General features: G+C 46.9%; 1 protein-coding gene across 1 annotated transcript; it reads left to right on the top strand.

The window, feature by feature from the left end:
* The first annotated feature begins 477 nt into the window (after positions 1 to 477).
* On the top strand, positions 478 to 14100 carry DIMT1 (DIM1 rRNA methyltransferase and ribosome maturation factor). Its single transcript, XM_004583734.3, has 12 exons — positions 478 to 669; positions 906 to 979; positions 2039 to 2125; positions 5118 to 5179; positions 5266 to 5359; positions 5440 to 5489; positions 8973 to 9096; positions 9236 to 9328; positions 10077 to 10141; positions 10867 to 10930; positions 12759 to 12865; positions 14021 to 14100. The coding sequence occupies exons 1-12, from the start codon at positions 606 to 608 to the stop codon at positions 14061 to 14063; spliced, it is 927 nt and encodes a 308-aa protein (XP_004583791.2). The 5' UTR covers positions 478 to 605; the 3' UTR covers positions 14064 to 14100.
* Positions 14101 to 15893: the final 1793 nt, after the last annotated feature.

Genomic DNA, 15893 nt, shown 5'->3' on the forward strand with positions numbered 1-15893 from the left:
CTCTGAGGGCAGGTCCTTCTCTGTCTAACACACAGCTAGAGCTCAGTACACGTTTCGAGAAGGAATGGTGAGGCCCACCAAAGGAAGCACCTGTAGGCCCAGTCAGTCGGGATGGGATGGGGAAGGCAGAGAACCACCCCACACCAAGGGCGCAAGCGCCGCATCCTGCGTCTGGGTCCTTGCCCCTAGTCTGAGCGAGGAGAGAGCCCGACTCAGAAGTTCAGCGATTCCAGAACCTGACCTGGCAAGCCCGTCCTGTCACACAGACTTGGAACGCCTTTCCACACCGTCGGGGCGGGCGCGGGGAGGAAGCCCCGCCCCCGGCCCTAAACTGTCCAATCCCGAGCTGCCAGACTCCGCAGCGCGGTGCCGTCTGGGAGTCGTAGGCTCCGGAGCGTGGCCTTCCTTCGCGCTGCTGACTACATTTCCCGGTGGGCCCTGGGCCCCACTCCCGCTCGGGAAGGAGGAGCTGGAGCAGCCCGGAGGCGGGGCCAGCGTCCATCGCGCGGCGTGGACGGGGCGGTGGGAGTGGTGCGCGGTCCCCGCCGCTGGCCGGCCTTGGCCCTGTGTGGCTTCGCGGTCCTCAGGGCCCAGTTCCAGCAGAGATGCCGAAGGTGAAGGCGGCGGCGAAGCGGCGGGAAGAGCGCCGGGAGCTGAAGAGCGCCGGAGGTGCGGCTGCCGGGAGGAAGCGGGGTCGCGCCGCCCGCGAGGCCGGAGCTGCTGTCCGGCATGGGTGCCGGCATCCCAGGCCCCGGGCTGGCTTCGCAGGGGTGGACTGGACGCCGAGCGGCCGCCCCGGGCCTGGCCCCCAGAAGCCGGCCTCCTCCCCATCCTGCTCGCTGCTCCGGGACGCTCTCACGTGTCAGCTGGGAGGGAGGTGAAGGCCGATGTGTGTTTTCTTCCAGGACTCATGTTCAACAAAGGCATCGGGCAACACATTTTGAAAAATCCTCTCGTTGTTAACAGCATTATTGATAAGGTGGGTGTGAAAGAGGGAAGGGACAGAATTCCTGGCGTTGTTGATCGCCTGCAGAACGTGCCTGGTGCCTGGCCCGAGGTCGCTGTCAAGTGTTCCTTGAATGAACACACGGATCGTTTAGGACTTGTTTGCACGTTTTAGGTCTGGCTCCCTCACCCACCAGCATCACCACGCCGGCCCCTGTTCTCTCTCCGAGAATTATCTACTACAAAGCTGAACATTTGTACTTTCTCAATTTCAGTTTTAAATCGCTTTTTGCTAGGCACTGTTACTCTTTCTTCCAGAGTCGAAACCATAGGACTAAGGCACGAACTAGTAAGCTTGTTTGTCTGGGAACTTAACCAGCTGGTATCGTATGTAAATTGTTTGGATCATTGGTGGGTACTGGTGATTGGGCGCCAGGAAATGAAGCATACGACGCACATCACTTCATATATATGTGTGTGTGTGTGTGTATCTATATATATGTATATATATAGATATATATACAGATAGATATATATATAAAATATAAATGGAAGGTTCTTGGACCTGTAGGAAGAGCATATTCTAGAAAGGCTCTTGGGAGACTCAGAATTGTTGGTGCGAGGAGGGTTGGCCTAGCTTTTTAGCCTGCATGTTAAGCTCATGGAGTTCGTTGATCACGCAATGAAACCCGTGGATGTGGAGCGTTCACCTGCGTGCCCATAGACCCGTCTGTGGGGTGTGTCTTAGGCCTGAATCCCTGAAAGTGGACATGACAATTCTGAGATCCTGGCCCAGCCTGCTGGGGGTCCAGGGGGGTTCGTTATACACAGTCCTTGCTCCTTTGGGCTGCTGGAAATGAGCAGATTTGGTTGCAAGACTCGATGGCCGTCGTGTCCAAGGTAGGAGGCAGTGTCGGTCTGTGCCACAGTGCCGTTGAGGAACATTCGCCGTAACACGAGGGCTTTCGTAGTAGTTACTTTTGTTGGCCTCACACTTCATAATGAAATGTGAAAGTGGAGTCCCAGCCAGATCTCATGACAGGGATGTGCTCGGATGTGCCGTGCGTGTTAGAGCCATTCTGCTTCCTTTCAGGCTGCCCTAAGGCCAACGGATGTGGTGCTGGAAGTCGGACCTGGAACTGGCAACATGACCGTAAAGTTGTTAGAAAAGGCCAAAAAGGTAAAAAGGGGATTTAACGTTTCGATATTAGAAATGATTGTGTCGGAGCCACCCTTGTGGCGTAGTGAGTAAACCTGTCTGTAGCACCAGCATCCCATTTGGGGACTGGGTCAAGCCCTGGCTGCTCCATTTTTGATCTAGTTTCCCCCTAATGCACCTGGGAAAGCGGCAGAAAACGGCCCAAGTGCTAGGCCGCTGCACCCGGCGGATTCCTGAAAGCCTGCCTGGTTTCCATCCTGCCGGTCGTGAACATCTAGGCCGTGAACCAGGGGCTGGAAGATCTCTTGGTGTTTCTGCCTCTCTATGACTGCCATTCAAATAAATGTTTAAAAAATGACCACGTGAGTCATAGATTTTAGTTAAGCCCTGTTATGTGAATACAATTAATATTCCTGATCTGCAAATGTGGTTTTGGGGACATTTTGGATGTTAGGCTTTAAAAAAAAATGTTGATTTTTTTTGATTATTTGAAGGTGAGTGACAGAGAGGTGTTCCACCTGCTGATTCAGTCCCTGAATGTTCATGGTGAGAGCTGTGCTGGGCTGACGACGCAGACCCAGGGCCTGCTGTCTCCCGTGCTGATGGTCTGCGCCCAGGTTCTTCCAGGCCATTAGCTCTGCCGCTCCCCAGGATGCATAGCAGCACTAGAAGCCAGTCAGTACTTGATCCTAGGCAGTTTGGAAGTGGAGGTTTGAGGTGACTCCAGGTATTCAGGTAGGGGCTACAGACATCCCAAGAGGCAGTTTAACCCACTGTATCACGTTTGATTTTTTGATTTTCAAATTAGAGATGCTTAAATCTGAAATACTTCTTGTTCCAAGCATTTTATTTTTTGAAGATATATTTATTTTTATTGCCAAATCAGATATACAGAGAGGAGGCGAGACAGAGAGGAAGATCTTCCGTTTGCTAATTTACTCCCCAAGTTGCCACAATGGCCGGAGCTGAGCTGATCTGAAGCCAGGAACCAGGAGCTTCTTCTGGATCTCCCACACAGGTGCAGGGTTACAAGGTTTTAGGCCACCCTCAACTGCTTTCCCAGGCCACAAGCAGGGAGCTGGATGGGAAGCAGGGCCATCAGGATTAGAACCGGCGTCCATATGGAATCCCAGTGCATTCAAGGTGAGGACTTTAGGTGCTTGACTACTGCACTGGACCCCCCCCTCCAAGCATTTTAGATAAGCATTTCAATCTGTAGTAATTCTTCATCTCTTGCTCAAAGTTTTATGTTAGAAAGTATAAGACACAGGGCCCAGTGTGGTAGCTCAGTGGCTGAATCTTGATTGCAAGCACCAAGATTCCACATGGGTACTGGTTCGTGTCCCAGCTACTCCACTTCCTTCCCCTCCCTGCTGTGGCCTAGGAAAGCAGTCGAGGACAGCCCAAGGCCTTGGGACCCTGCACCCGCATGGGAGACCCGGAAGAAGCTCCTTGTTTGTGGTTTCAGATCAGTTCAACCGTTGTGGCTATTTGGGGAGGGAACCAGCAAGTGGAATATCTTTGTGTCTCCTTTTCTCCATAACTTTGATCTGCCTTTCCAGTAAAAATAAATCTTTTTTTTGTTTGTTTGTTTTAAAGATTTATTTATTTTTATTACAAAGTCAGATATACAGAGAAGAGGAGAAATAGAGAGGAAGATCTTCCATCCGATGATTGACTCCCCAAGTGAGGCACAATAGCCAGTTCTGTGCTGATCCGAAGCTGGGCACCAGGAACCTCTTCCGGGTCTCCCACGTGGGTGCACGGTCCCAAGGCTTTGTGCCGTCCTCAACTGCTTTCCCAGGCCACAAGCAGGGAGCTGGATGGGAAGTGGAGCTGCAGGGATTAGAACCGGCGCCCATATGGGATCCCGGGGCTTTCAAAGTGAGGACTTTAGCCACTAGGCCAAGCTGCCGGGCCCTAAAAATAAGTTTTAAAGTTTTGAAAAAAGTATGAGATGCATCAGGAGAACAGACCACACTAGGCATTTCAGCAGGGAATTTAATGTTGTCCTTAAAGTTTTTTGATTTCACAGAGGGAGGGGCAGGGAGGGAGCAAGTTACTTTGATTATTGGTTCCCTCTCCACATACCTGAATAGCAAGAATACAGCCAAATGCTGTCCTTTGTTTTTAAAGATTTATTTACTTATTTGAAAGGAAGAGTTACAGAAGAAGAGAGAGATCTTCCGTCTGCTGATTCACTCACCAAATGCCCACAGTGGCTGGAGCTGGGCTAGTTCAAAACCAGGAACCGGCTTTCTCCTGGTCTCCGACATGGCCCATGTGCTGCTTTCCCAGCGGCGTTGTCAGGGAGCCGGATCTTAAGTGAAGCATCTGGCACTTGGACTGGCACCATATGAGATGCTGGCACTGCAGTGGCTTACCTCCTGTGCCACAAAACCAGGAGCCAGGAGCTTCCTCTGGGTCTCCTATGTGGGTGCAGGGTCCCAAGACTTTGGCCATCCTCTACTGCTTTCCCAGGCCTCAAGTAGGGAACTCGATGGGAAGTGGAGCAGCTGAGACATGAACCCAGTGCCCATGTGGGATCCTCGCCCTTCGCGTCCTGCAGTGCTGTGCCTATCGCAGACAGCGCCGGCGGGTTGGGGGCTGCACAGCGGAAGCAGAGTCAAACACGCTGTATCAGTGAGGCCTTAGATAATACAATGACCATTCCCACCTCCCCTTTAGTCCCTTTTTCATTGAGCTGAGAAGTGAGCCGACACTGGATCTCAGCTCCCGAGAGAAGCAGCGAGCCCTGCTGAGGATGCTGACCACACGGCGCCTTGTGTTCCTCGTCTGCGTGGTCACAAACCCTGGAGGCACATGAGGCTGGCTGGGTGGAACTCGCAGCATCTTTACTGTCTGGGTGGGGGGTCTCGTTGTCTAAAGTAGAAGAGCTTACAGAAAAAGAAGTATACATCACGTAATAGATACTATTGGGATGACAGGAATAGATTCATTCATTCTTTGAAACTAATCTAAAGATTTTCTTTTTTTTTTTTTATAAATTCAGGTCATTGCTTGTGAACTTGACCCAAGGCTAGTAGCTGAACTTCATAAGAGAGTTCAGGGCACGTGAGTATACGTAATAAAATTAAAATGTATTTCGGTCTCGTGAAAGAAACAACATCCTTCTTTCATGTCTCTTTTCTTGTGCCCAGGCCCATGGCCAGCAAGCTGCAGGTAATGGTGGGTGACGTGTTGAAAACAGACTTGCCATTCTTTGACGCGTGTGTGGCCAATCTGCCGTATCAGGTATGTCTTGGGCTCGGCAGGAAGTGACGCTGTTTTCCTCGTGTGTCTTTCTGGAAAGCAACCAGTTCTTTCTCTCGCAGATCTCTTCGCCCTTTGTCTTCAAGCTGCTGCTGCACCGGCCTTTTTTCAGGTTTGTGAGAAAAAAAAAAAATCAAACCAGACTTCCTGCCCAGTTCGTGAGAGACTGACAGCACAGGGTGCAGGACACCTGGAAACGAAAGCCATCAGGAAACTGCTGAAGGGTTCCCGTGGACAATGACGATTGGTTTGGATCAGTGTCCCTTCCCCTCACCACCTCCCCCGTTCCCACTGCTTTTTCCCCTGAAGTTCCTTGCGGGGTGGTATGATCCACTCCTGTCTCTGGGACTAGACAGCCTTTCCCTATTTTCTGATTTCTCGTGCTTTTGCCTTAGATCTGATTGTTATTACTCTACACAGTTGCAGTGGCTGCTAACTGGTAGTTACCCATATTGCAAGCCAAAAATACCTCTGGTGTTATAAAATCTAGTTCAGTGAGTCATGACCATCCTATTTTTATTATTTTTTTAATTGAAAGCTTTATTGTTTTTATTCGAAGAGTTACAAAGAGAAGGAGAGACAGAGAGAGGTCTTCCATCCATTGCTCCACTCTCCCAATGGCCGCAGTGGCTGCAGCTGAGCCAATCCAAAGCCAGACCCGACCCAAAGCCAAGAGCTTCTTCTGGGTCTCCCAGACATGCGGAGGGCACAGCCTTGGCCGCCCTCCCAGGCCGTAAGCAGGGCACAGGAGCAGAGCTGGAGCAGCCAGACCTTGAACGGCTGCCCAGCTGGGATGCTGGCGCCACAGGCAGAAGATGAGCTTGATATGCTTGTTTATTAAAATATTTACTTTTATTTGAAAGGTAGAGCAGGGCCCAGCGCTGTGGCCTATCACCTGAAGTCCTCACCTTGAACGCCCCGGGATCCCATATGGGCGCCAGTTCTAATCCCAGCAGCTCCACTTCCCATCCAGCTCCCTGCTTGTGGCCTGGGAAAGCATTCGAGGATGGCCAATGCTTTGGGACCCTGCACCCGTGTGGGATATCTGGAGGAAGTTCTAGGCTCCTGGCTTCAGATCGGCACAGCACTGACCGTTGTGCTCACTTGGGGAGTGAATGAATCACCGGATGGAAGATCTTCCTCTCTATTTCTCCTCCTCTCTGTATATCTGACTTTGTAATAAAAATAAATAAATCTTTAGGAAAAAAAGAAAGGTAGAGCAAAAGAGAGAGAGAGAGAGAAAAAGAATAAACGATCTTCCTTCTTCTAGTACACTCCCCAGATGCCTGCTGCACCCAAGGGTGGGCAAGGCTGAAGGGAGGAGCCCAGAACTCCAGCTTGGTGTACCCGGCAGGTGCAGGGTCCCTTGGGATTTGGGAAGGGCTCAGTTGTTCATCACGTGCTGCCTCCCAGGAAGGATGGGAGGCAGAGGGCGGGGGCGCCATAACCAGGCACTCTTATCGGCTGTTCTGCTGATCAGAGCCACAGCCTCACTTGCAGCACCGTCCCTCCTGCCGCGTCCCCCTGTCCCCCACTTCGCCAGGCCACCGAACGGAGCATCTCCGAGGGCCCTCCACACGGTCTGAGGGACAATGGTTCCGTGGAGTTTTTAGTAGAGGCATGCAAACACATCCATAGATATCTCTGCTCTGGATTGTGATATCAAATGTTTCTTGTGATTCATTGTCCAAAACTTTGGGAGCTTTAGTACATGTCTGTTCACCAGCCTCCAGAAAGCCTGCGTGCGGCCCGCTGCATACAGCAGTCCGTGCCCGGTGCTGATGAATGCCCGGGGCCCCAACCTGCCACCTTGGCATCTCTGCTTCTTTCAGGGCGTCTGCCACCTTGGGAAGGAGATTCTGCTCAAGTCAGGTGTTTTTTGTTTTTTGTAGGAAGGATGACAGAATGAGGAAAGCTGATCAGAAATACTTTTTCTGCTGATAACTGAAGGCTTCTACTTACAGATCCTCTTAGGATTATAAAGCAAAACTAGCTCTCTTATTTTGTGGTAATAAAATTAAGACTGGGGCCTGGTGTGATGGCTCGATTGCTCGACACCTACAAGTGCCGCTGTCGCACATGGACGCTGGTTCATGTCTCAGCTGCTCTGCTTCCCATCCAGTTCTGCCTGGGAAAACAGTAGAGGATGGCCGAAGTCCTTGGGAGCCTGAACTCGCATGCGAGACCCAGAGAAAGCTCCTGCCTCCAGCCTTTACAGCCTCTTGAGGAACCAACCAGCACGTGGAAGATCTTTCTGTCTCTCCTTCTCTCTCAGTCTGTCTTTCCTTAAATGTCTTTAAAAAAAAAAAAAAAGACTGAAATGTTCTATTTTCTAGACAGCTGAATTAACTGTCATTAATAGCATGTTGCTTTGCTGTTTCCTAAGAAAATTCATTACAGATGAAATACATGTAGTGTTCCAAGTGACTGTTTCCCTTTTTAAGATGTATTTTTATTTGAAAGGCAGATTTACAGAGAGGAGACAGAGAGAGCTCTTCCATCCACTGGTTCTCTCCCTAAATAGCTGCATTAGCTGGAGCTGGGCCAGTCTGAAGCCATGCACTTCCTCTGGCTCTTCCTCCTGGGTGCAGGGGCCAAGGCAGTTGGGCCTCTTTCACTGCTTTCCTAGGAACATCAGCAGGGAGCTGGATTGGAAGTGGGGCAGCCAGGACTTGAACTGGCACCGGCATGGGATGCTGGCCCTGCAGATGGAGACATAACCACTCTGCTGTGGCACTGGCCTGGACTGTTCGCTTATTTATACTTAAAATTTATTTTTATTATTGGAAAGTCAGATATACAGGGAGGAGGAGAGACAGAGAGGAAGATCTTCCATCCACTGGTTCACTCCCCATGTGGCCACAATGGCCAGAGCTGAGCTGATCTGAAGCCAGGAGCCAGGAGCTTCTTCTGGGTCTCCCACGTGGGTATAGAGTCCCAAGGTTATGAGTCACTCTGTACTGCTTTCCCAGGCCTCAAGCAGGGAGCCGGATTGGAAGTGGAGCAGCTAGGATATAAACTAGCATCCATATGGGATCCCTGCACGTGCGAGGTGAGTTTAGCCACTAGGCTACTGCACTAGGCCCTGTTTCCCTATTTTAAAGAAGTATCTACTGGAAAGAGAGCAAATGAGGGAGCACTGTTTTCACCGATTAATCTGCCAGATGCCTGCAAACACCAGTACGGAACTCCATTCAGGTCTGCCATTTGGGTGTCAGACTTGAACCGTCATCTGTGGTTCCCCAGGATGTGTTAGCAGGAAGCTGAGGCAGAAGCATAGTAGTTGGGACCAGGCATTCTGAGCTAGTAGGTGGGCACCCCGAAAGGCAGTCTCACTGCACCAAAACATCATTACAGAGCGCCCACCCACTGCTAAGTCCCGAAATGCCTGCAGCAGCTGGGGTGGGTGCTCCGTCCACGTCTGCCGTGTGGGTGGAGCTATTACCTAATGCCTTCCGGAGTGCAGTTAGCAGGGAGTTCAGTCCCAAGTGGACGAGCCGGAACTGGAGCCCAGACGTGCCGACACGGGAGGCAGATGTCCCTGGGCCGTGGCCTCGCTGCTGTGCCCAGCGTCCACCTTTGTCTTTCTCTGCAGGTGTGCTGTACTTATGTTTCAACGAGAATTTGCTCTCCGCCTGGTTGCCAAGCCTGGCGACAAGTTGTACTGCAGACTTTCCATCAACACACAGCTGTTAGCACGCGTGGACCACCTCATGAAAGTGAGTGCGTTTTGTTGAAACAAACTGGTGTAACTGCTCCTTGGACACCTGGCTGTGCCTTCTGGGGGAAGCGCCCCTTTGCTTCCTAAAGAAAAGTGGTCTCTTGGCGGAAAACTTCACAACACTTTCTGGTCCACAGGTGGGAAAGAATAACTTCAGACCACCCCCCAAGGTGGAATCCAGTGTTGTAAGGATAGAACCGAAGAATCCACCACCACCCATTAATTTTCAGGTGAGGCCAAATGATTAGGTAGATAAAAGAAAACGGAGTCCAGACTGGAAGACCCTGTCCCTAGGGCATCAGCCTCGGTGTCCAACCTCGGAATATGTTCAGGGTAATACATCCCTGCGATGAAACCGGTGGACTAGTTATAAAGGCCACAAAAAAGCATGAAAAAAATTTGCAAAAATTAAAATTCAGTTGTATTTCCCTCAAACTTATAATCACAGAAAACGTGTATCTGCATAGAATTTGGAAAGCAAGGTCAAATGAAAAGTTGACGGTAACACTCTGGGTGACACTTTTCAGTCAGGCTTCGTTTTGCAAAAATTCAAAAGCCAGCCAGGTGACAGTTGGTGTCACGCCTTGCTACAGTCCTGTCAGAGCCACCGTGGCTGTAAAGGAGTCGTCAGGAACTCCATCATGGAGGCGCACTGTGTTACAGGGGCTGCGTCCAAAACCATGTCCATTTTGAATTTTACTCTTCAGAGTCTTACATTTTAAGTAACTATCATATTCTTTGCTCAGGTGTAGGAATCTTTTTTTCCCTCATTCGTACGAAATTGAGGGAAATACATCCATTGAGATGCCTAACAGTGCAAAATCAAACATGTACTTCTTAGTCAAGCATGTGTGTCAGTGAGCTCCAGAAAGAGCATTTCATCATTCTAGAAGGTTTCCTCTAGTCTTCAACAAAACAAAACAAAGCCCCCTTTGCCGCAAGTTTGACTTGTTGAAGACAAATACTTTTGCGTTTCAGGAATGGGATGGCCTGGTAAGGATCACCTTTGTCAGGAAAAACAAGACCCTGTCTGCTGCTTTCAAGTAAGTGTGTGACTCATTCCTTTTGCATCCAGAGTCCAGGGCCGCGGCACTGTGCTGCACACGCCTCTCTCCCTGAAGAGCTACTCCAGCAGGACACACAGACGACCCACACCCACGCACTGCACTGCCTTCACTCACCTTACACACTGGGAGGCGGCACAGTTCACAGAATTCAGTTTGGAAAAATCCCAAAGCTCTTTTCCTTATTGAAATTTTTATTACATTTTGAGAGGCAGAGAGAGAAATGGCCCATTTGATAGCTTGCTCCCTTACACGCCCACAACAGGCCTAGCTGAGCCCATCACAGTCCAGGGTCTGCAACAGCCCCAGGCAGCTGTGACCCTCCAAGCAGCATAGTGGTACCCTGCCCACTCCCAGCTCTTGACTGCAGACCTGCCTGGGTGGTAGGAAAATGGGCAATAACAGAGCTCTTCCGTGCTTGTCAAGGAGTCGTGCCATTTGGTTAACTTGGGAAAATGCAACAACACAGTGGGAGAAGAGGTGAGTCAGCTTAAGAAGATGTGGGGATTTTCCTAAGAGTCGCTAAGAATTAAGACATGTTTATTTCAGGACTCGATTTTCAAGTATGAAAGAATGCTTCATCAGTTTAAGTATTCACCATTTTAGTTCCTTAACTTTACCTTAAGGAACATAGCTTAATGTAAGCTGAAAGATGATATATGCTGATTTTGTAATAATAGTAATGTCACTTGTTTGTCCTATAGATCAAGTGCAGTGCAGCAGCTGTTGGAAAAAAACTACAGAATTCACTGTTCAATGCACAATATTGTAAGTAGGAAATGTTTCTGTAGTTTCAACAACTTCTTTCAAAATGTCCCTCTTTTATTTTTCATCTGTCATTTGAGATTCTTTGTACATTTTTTTTTCTTTGTACATTTTTTTAAAAAATTATCTTTATTGGGGCCCAGCGGCGTGGCTTGGTGGCTAAAGTCATCACCTTGAACCCACCGGGATCCCATCTGGGCACCGGTTCTAGTCCCGGCGGCTCCACTTCCCATCCAGCTCCCTGCTTGTTTGTGGCCTGGGAAAGCAGTTGAGGACGGCCCAAAGCCTTGGGACCCTGCACCCGTGTGAGAGACCTGGAAGAGGTTCCTGGCTCCTGGCTTTGGATCGTCACAGCACCAGCCGTTGCACTCACTTGGGGAGTGAATCATCGGATGGAAGATCTTCCTCTCTTTCCTCCTCTCTGTATATCTGACTTTGTTAAAAAAAATTATCTTTATTGGAAAGACAGATTTAAAAAAATACAGAGAAAAGCAGGACTAGAAAGATCTTCCATCTGCTGGTTCACTCCCACAAAGGCTGCAGTGGCGAGAGATGAGCCGATCTAGAGCCAAAGCCAGTAGCGTCTGGGTTTCCCATGTAGGTGCAAGGACCTAAGGTTTTGTGCCATTCTCTGCTGCTTTTCCAGGTCATAAGCATGAAGCTGGATGGGAAGTAGAGCAGCTGTGATGCAAACTAGTACCCGTATGGGATGCCAGTGCTCACAAGCAGAGGACTGCCACTTGGACCGGTCCCCGTTGTTTTGTACATGCTATAGGACACTTGAGAGATGGTGCTGTCGAATGCAGAGTTAGGGAACCGTGACGTGAATTATGACAGGTCAGGGTTGTTGTATATTTCAAATACGAGCAGCCTTTACTGTACCCCTTCCCCTCTCCTCTTTGTCAGAACAAGTAGGTTGAGGGGGCGTGGGTAGCCTGGCAGTCAAGGCACTGTTGAAGTGTCTGTATCTCTCTAGTGAATGATCTGGGTTTAGTGGCTGCCCCAGCTCCCTGCCACTGCAGACCCTGAGCGGCAGTGACGATGGATTGGCTCAAGCAGTGGGGTGCTTTCTGCCATTCACACAGGAGACCTGGCTTCCAGGCTTTGGCACAGTCCTGGCTGTTGTAAGTGTTTGGGGCAAGAGCCAGGGGATGAGAGCGCTGTCAGATTCAGCCAGGTTGTAATTCCCTCAAAGTCGTAGACATGTAGTTTGCTCAACTTAAAATAATTTGGTCTTCTGATTTTGACCAACCCTTGGGTTTTTTTGCTCACATAGCAATTACCAGTTAGTGATTTCTACAGGCTGAGTACTAGGTTTTGGGTTTTTAGCCTCATGCATCTTTCCTATGCAGCGCTCAGAGGTGTATGTATGTGTGGGCACCCGCGCTTTAATTAAAACTGAGACAAATTGCTTTCCTAGTCTTTGTGTGACTCAGATCTCACAGATCTCCTTTCTGTGTTTTACGGATTGAAGAAACAACGAAGTAACTGCCTAAATCAGAAAATAAGTGGATTAAGAAAGCTTGGCATATAAATTAAATATGAAATAATATTCTCAAAGATTAGACATCATCTCTGAATTTTACAATTTTAAAGAAAAAAGCATAATATACATGATGACTCACTCAAGGTATTCTGAGTATTTGTTATGCAGTAAAGATCAGCCACATAACTATAGGAGATCCAAGTCATGTCAAATAATCAGGCTTTCCAAACTCATTAATTCGTATGTTAAGATCACTTCCTGATGACTTACCAAACTTAAAAAGAAGAGTCAAAGTGACTTCATTAAAGATATGTTGTTCATTTATTCTGAATCTTATATTGATAGATTATACCAGAAGATTTCAGCATAGCAGATAAAATACAGCAAATCCTAACCAGCACAGGTTTCAGTGACAAAAGGGCCCGTACCATGGACATAGATGACTTCATCAGGTAAGTTACATCTCTTGTTTTCATGTTTACATTTCTTTACTGTGACACCTTCTGATTGGAGATTTAAAGGCTCTTGAGCAGTGTAAGGTGCTATTGGCAATTATTGCACAGCACTTCCATGGAATAGTATTTGCTGTACAAGGCGGAGGCTGATGAGCTACAGCAGAGTGAATGTTTTCTTTGTTACTAGGAACAGCAATAAAGACCAGTCGGAGCCAGCAGCCGCCTCTGTGTCGGTGTGTGGTCATGTGTTCCTTCAACCTGGGCTATCCCAACTCCCGAGCGCCATCGGAGTCTTACCATGTGTAACCATATCTGAGCCAGCACACCTGTCTGTTGTGTGTTTAGCCAAGTTAGGTCGTGTAGCCCGTGGCAGGCTCTACATGGCTCTGATGTGCAGGTATTATAACTGTCCGGGCAGTTGAAGCCAAAAGGGCTTCATTTCAATAATTCACGTATTCATGGTCTTTAGCTTAACATGTTAAGGTTCTTGACTCTATAGGCAATTTGTTTTTAGAGTTTCCATGTTGTAGAGGCTGAGTAAACATGAGAGCAGATTGTAATGCCATTGTCTGTGACAAACAATAAACACAGGTCTGTATAACCAGGACAGATGTCTGGCCAGCAGAGTTATGCACAGTTCCTAATTCGTTTGGACCTATTCCTATGGCCCAGTCTGAAGATAATTGCAGCTCTAAATACAACATTTTATCTTATTATCCTTCATTCTCATATTTTTTCCAAGGTCATTTATTATATTTAGTTGGCTAACAGTCTGACATAGGTATGCACAGAAACCATGCATACTAAACCTCAATACTCATGGGGCGATGGGCATGCAAGCTTGCTTGATACTTCAGCTGATCTCTGTCTCCAGTTTGCTTCCTGTGGAGTTACTATGTTGAAATGGAACACACTGTCCATTGGTTCGCAGGCCTAAGGCAGGGGATGTGTAAGATTAACTATTGTCATATTCATTATTATAACTGAAGATCTACAGGCGGAAACTAAAGAGGCATTAATATAAAATGGTTTAAACCAATACAAACTGCATCAATTTAGTTGCAGAATGAGTTTTCTCAAATGAGTAGTTTTAGAATCTAATGATATTCAAATTAGCTTTTCAATACCTCCCCATTTGGGTTTCTTTTTTAGACTGCTACACGGATTCAATGAAGAGGGTATCCACTTTTCCTAGGCATCTGAAGATGGAATGTTTCAAAGCAAGAACAGAAGATAATCATGCTGTTGCTTCTCTGGAAAGCCACATTTCTGCCATCATCATTTATTTTTCTGAATCTTTAAGGTGGTCAATTCTAAGTCCCCAGGTGTTTTGTTGTTGTTATTTTTGGGTTGTTTTTAATAAACATAGGACAGGGTCTACTCTATAGAATCTTCAAAAGCCGCAGATATGCACAACTTTACACTTAAACTTAGTATTTCTCACAGTTTATTGTATAAAGATGCTAATATTTTTACTGTGTTATAAATGAGGTCATCTTTACTCTCTCAAGTAATAAAAATGATCAGATATGCTTAACTGCTGACATATTCTCCATATCATTTGTCATTCATATGTACAACAAATCCATTTTGAGTGGTTTTTTTTTTTTTTTTCTTCTCAAATTCTCACTTACCCTATATAATTTATTTTCCTACTCTCCGCCTCTTTAACCATCCCATAGCACACAATCTACATGCAGGTTTTGGCTAAGCCTGAGGCTGCTATTGCCATGAGGCAGTGCCAAACATATTCTGGGCAGGGCACAGCCCATAAAATGAGGAAAGCTTAAGTAGAATCAAATTAATTAAATTTTAACTATGAGGTTACATATTTGTTCTAGAGGAGATATAGACAGCAAAATTATAAATTAAAACAGGTTTTAAAATCTCTGCCTTCAATCTCATTAAAAGGTCCACTTTCTCACAATATTATTGGTTCCTATTTGTATGACTTCTGGATAATTAAAAATTACAGTACTTTTTCATATACTCGAAGCTTACCTTTAAAGTATTTTTAAACTGCTGGAGTGAGAATTCCAATGGATGTCTAAAGAAGTTCTATTAGCTATTGTGTTTAAGTCTGAATAATAACAGTAAGTGTTGCTAGCACATTTTAATAGAGGTATAGTAGGTTATTTTGCCTATAAGAAAATCAATAATAAAAATATCTTAGCTGATATTTAGCTTTCTTTATACAAAGGATGTTTATAATTAATTTAGCAAAAGTATATTAAGTAAACTTGAAACAGAAGAAAAGTTGCTTTTCCCTAAACAGATTTTTAAAAAAATTCTAGCTTCAGTCATTCTCATATAGTAACAGGGACATATGCTTTCAGGTGTGAAAAAGTACTGTTTAATTCAGAGCAACAACAACAAAAAATCTGGCCACATCAAGCCATTTTACATGAATATTAAATATACTTCAGGGCAACGCTTTTTTTTTTTTTAACTCTCATCAAAACATTTTGCAACATTCACTTGTATCATGTCTACACTTATAGAAGAATGCTAAAATTCAACATTGTTTCTCTCCCCCCTATGAAATGTTGACTTTTAATCTGCTGTCTGGCCTCTCTATCGCAGGAGGCCTGGGCTGTACCACCTCCACTACCCTCAGTAAATACCCGACCTGCTGACAAGGACTCATCATGGTAGAAGGCAGCACTTGTGTCTCAAGGAGACTGTAACAAAGTAGCCATGAATGCAACTCATACAGCAATCTGCTGTGCTTAAGAAGGAGCCACTTCCCGCATGCACACTGCCCTTTGAAGAGCGGCCATTCTCAAAACCGTTCCCTGCAAAGGCGGCGATTATGGTTCTCCCATCTTCCTCTTTTCTTAGAAATAGACATAAATAGAATATATCTTAACAACTGCAAGAAGATCTGAGTCCCTTCCAAACCAATGGTAACTGTAGCGAAGTAAATGATCTCTAAAACTCATTCCATTCATTTTATTGATAAGTATTGATGAAAAATCCAGGTTACGGCAGGATTTCTCATCACTGGGAAGGGTCACATGGAGAA

Source organism: Ochotona princeps, chromosome 23 (assembly GCF_030435755.1).
Source record: "Ochotona princeps isolate mOchPri1 chromosome 23, mOchPri1.hap1, whole genome shotgun sequence".
NCBI classification, from domain to species: domain Eukaryota; kingdom Metazoa; phylum Chordata; class Mammalia; order Lagomorpha; family Ochotonidae; genus Ochotona; species Ochotona princeps.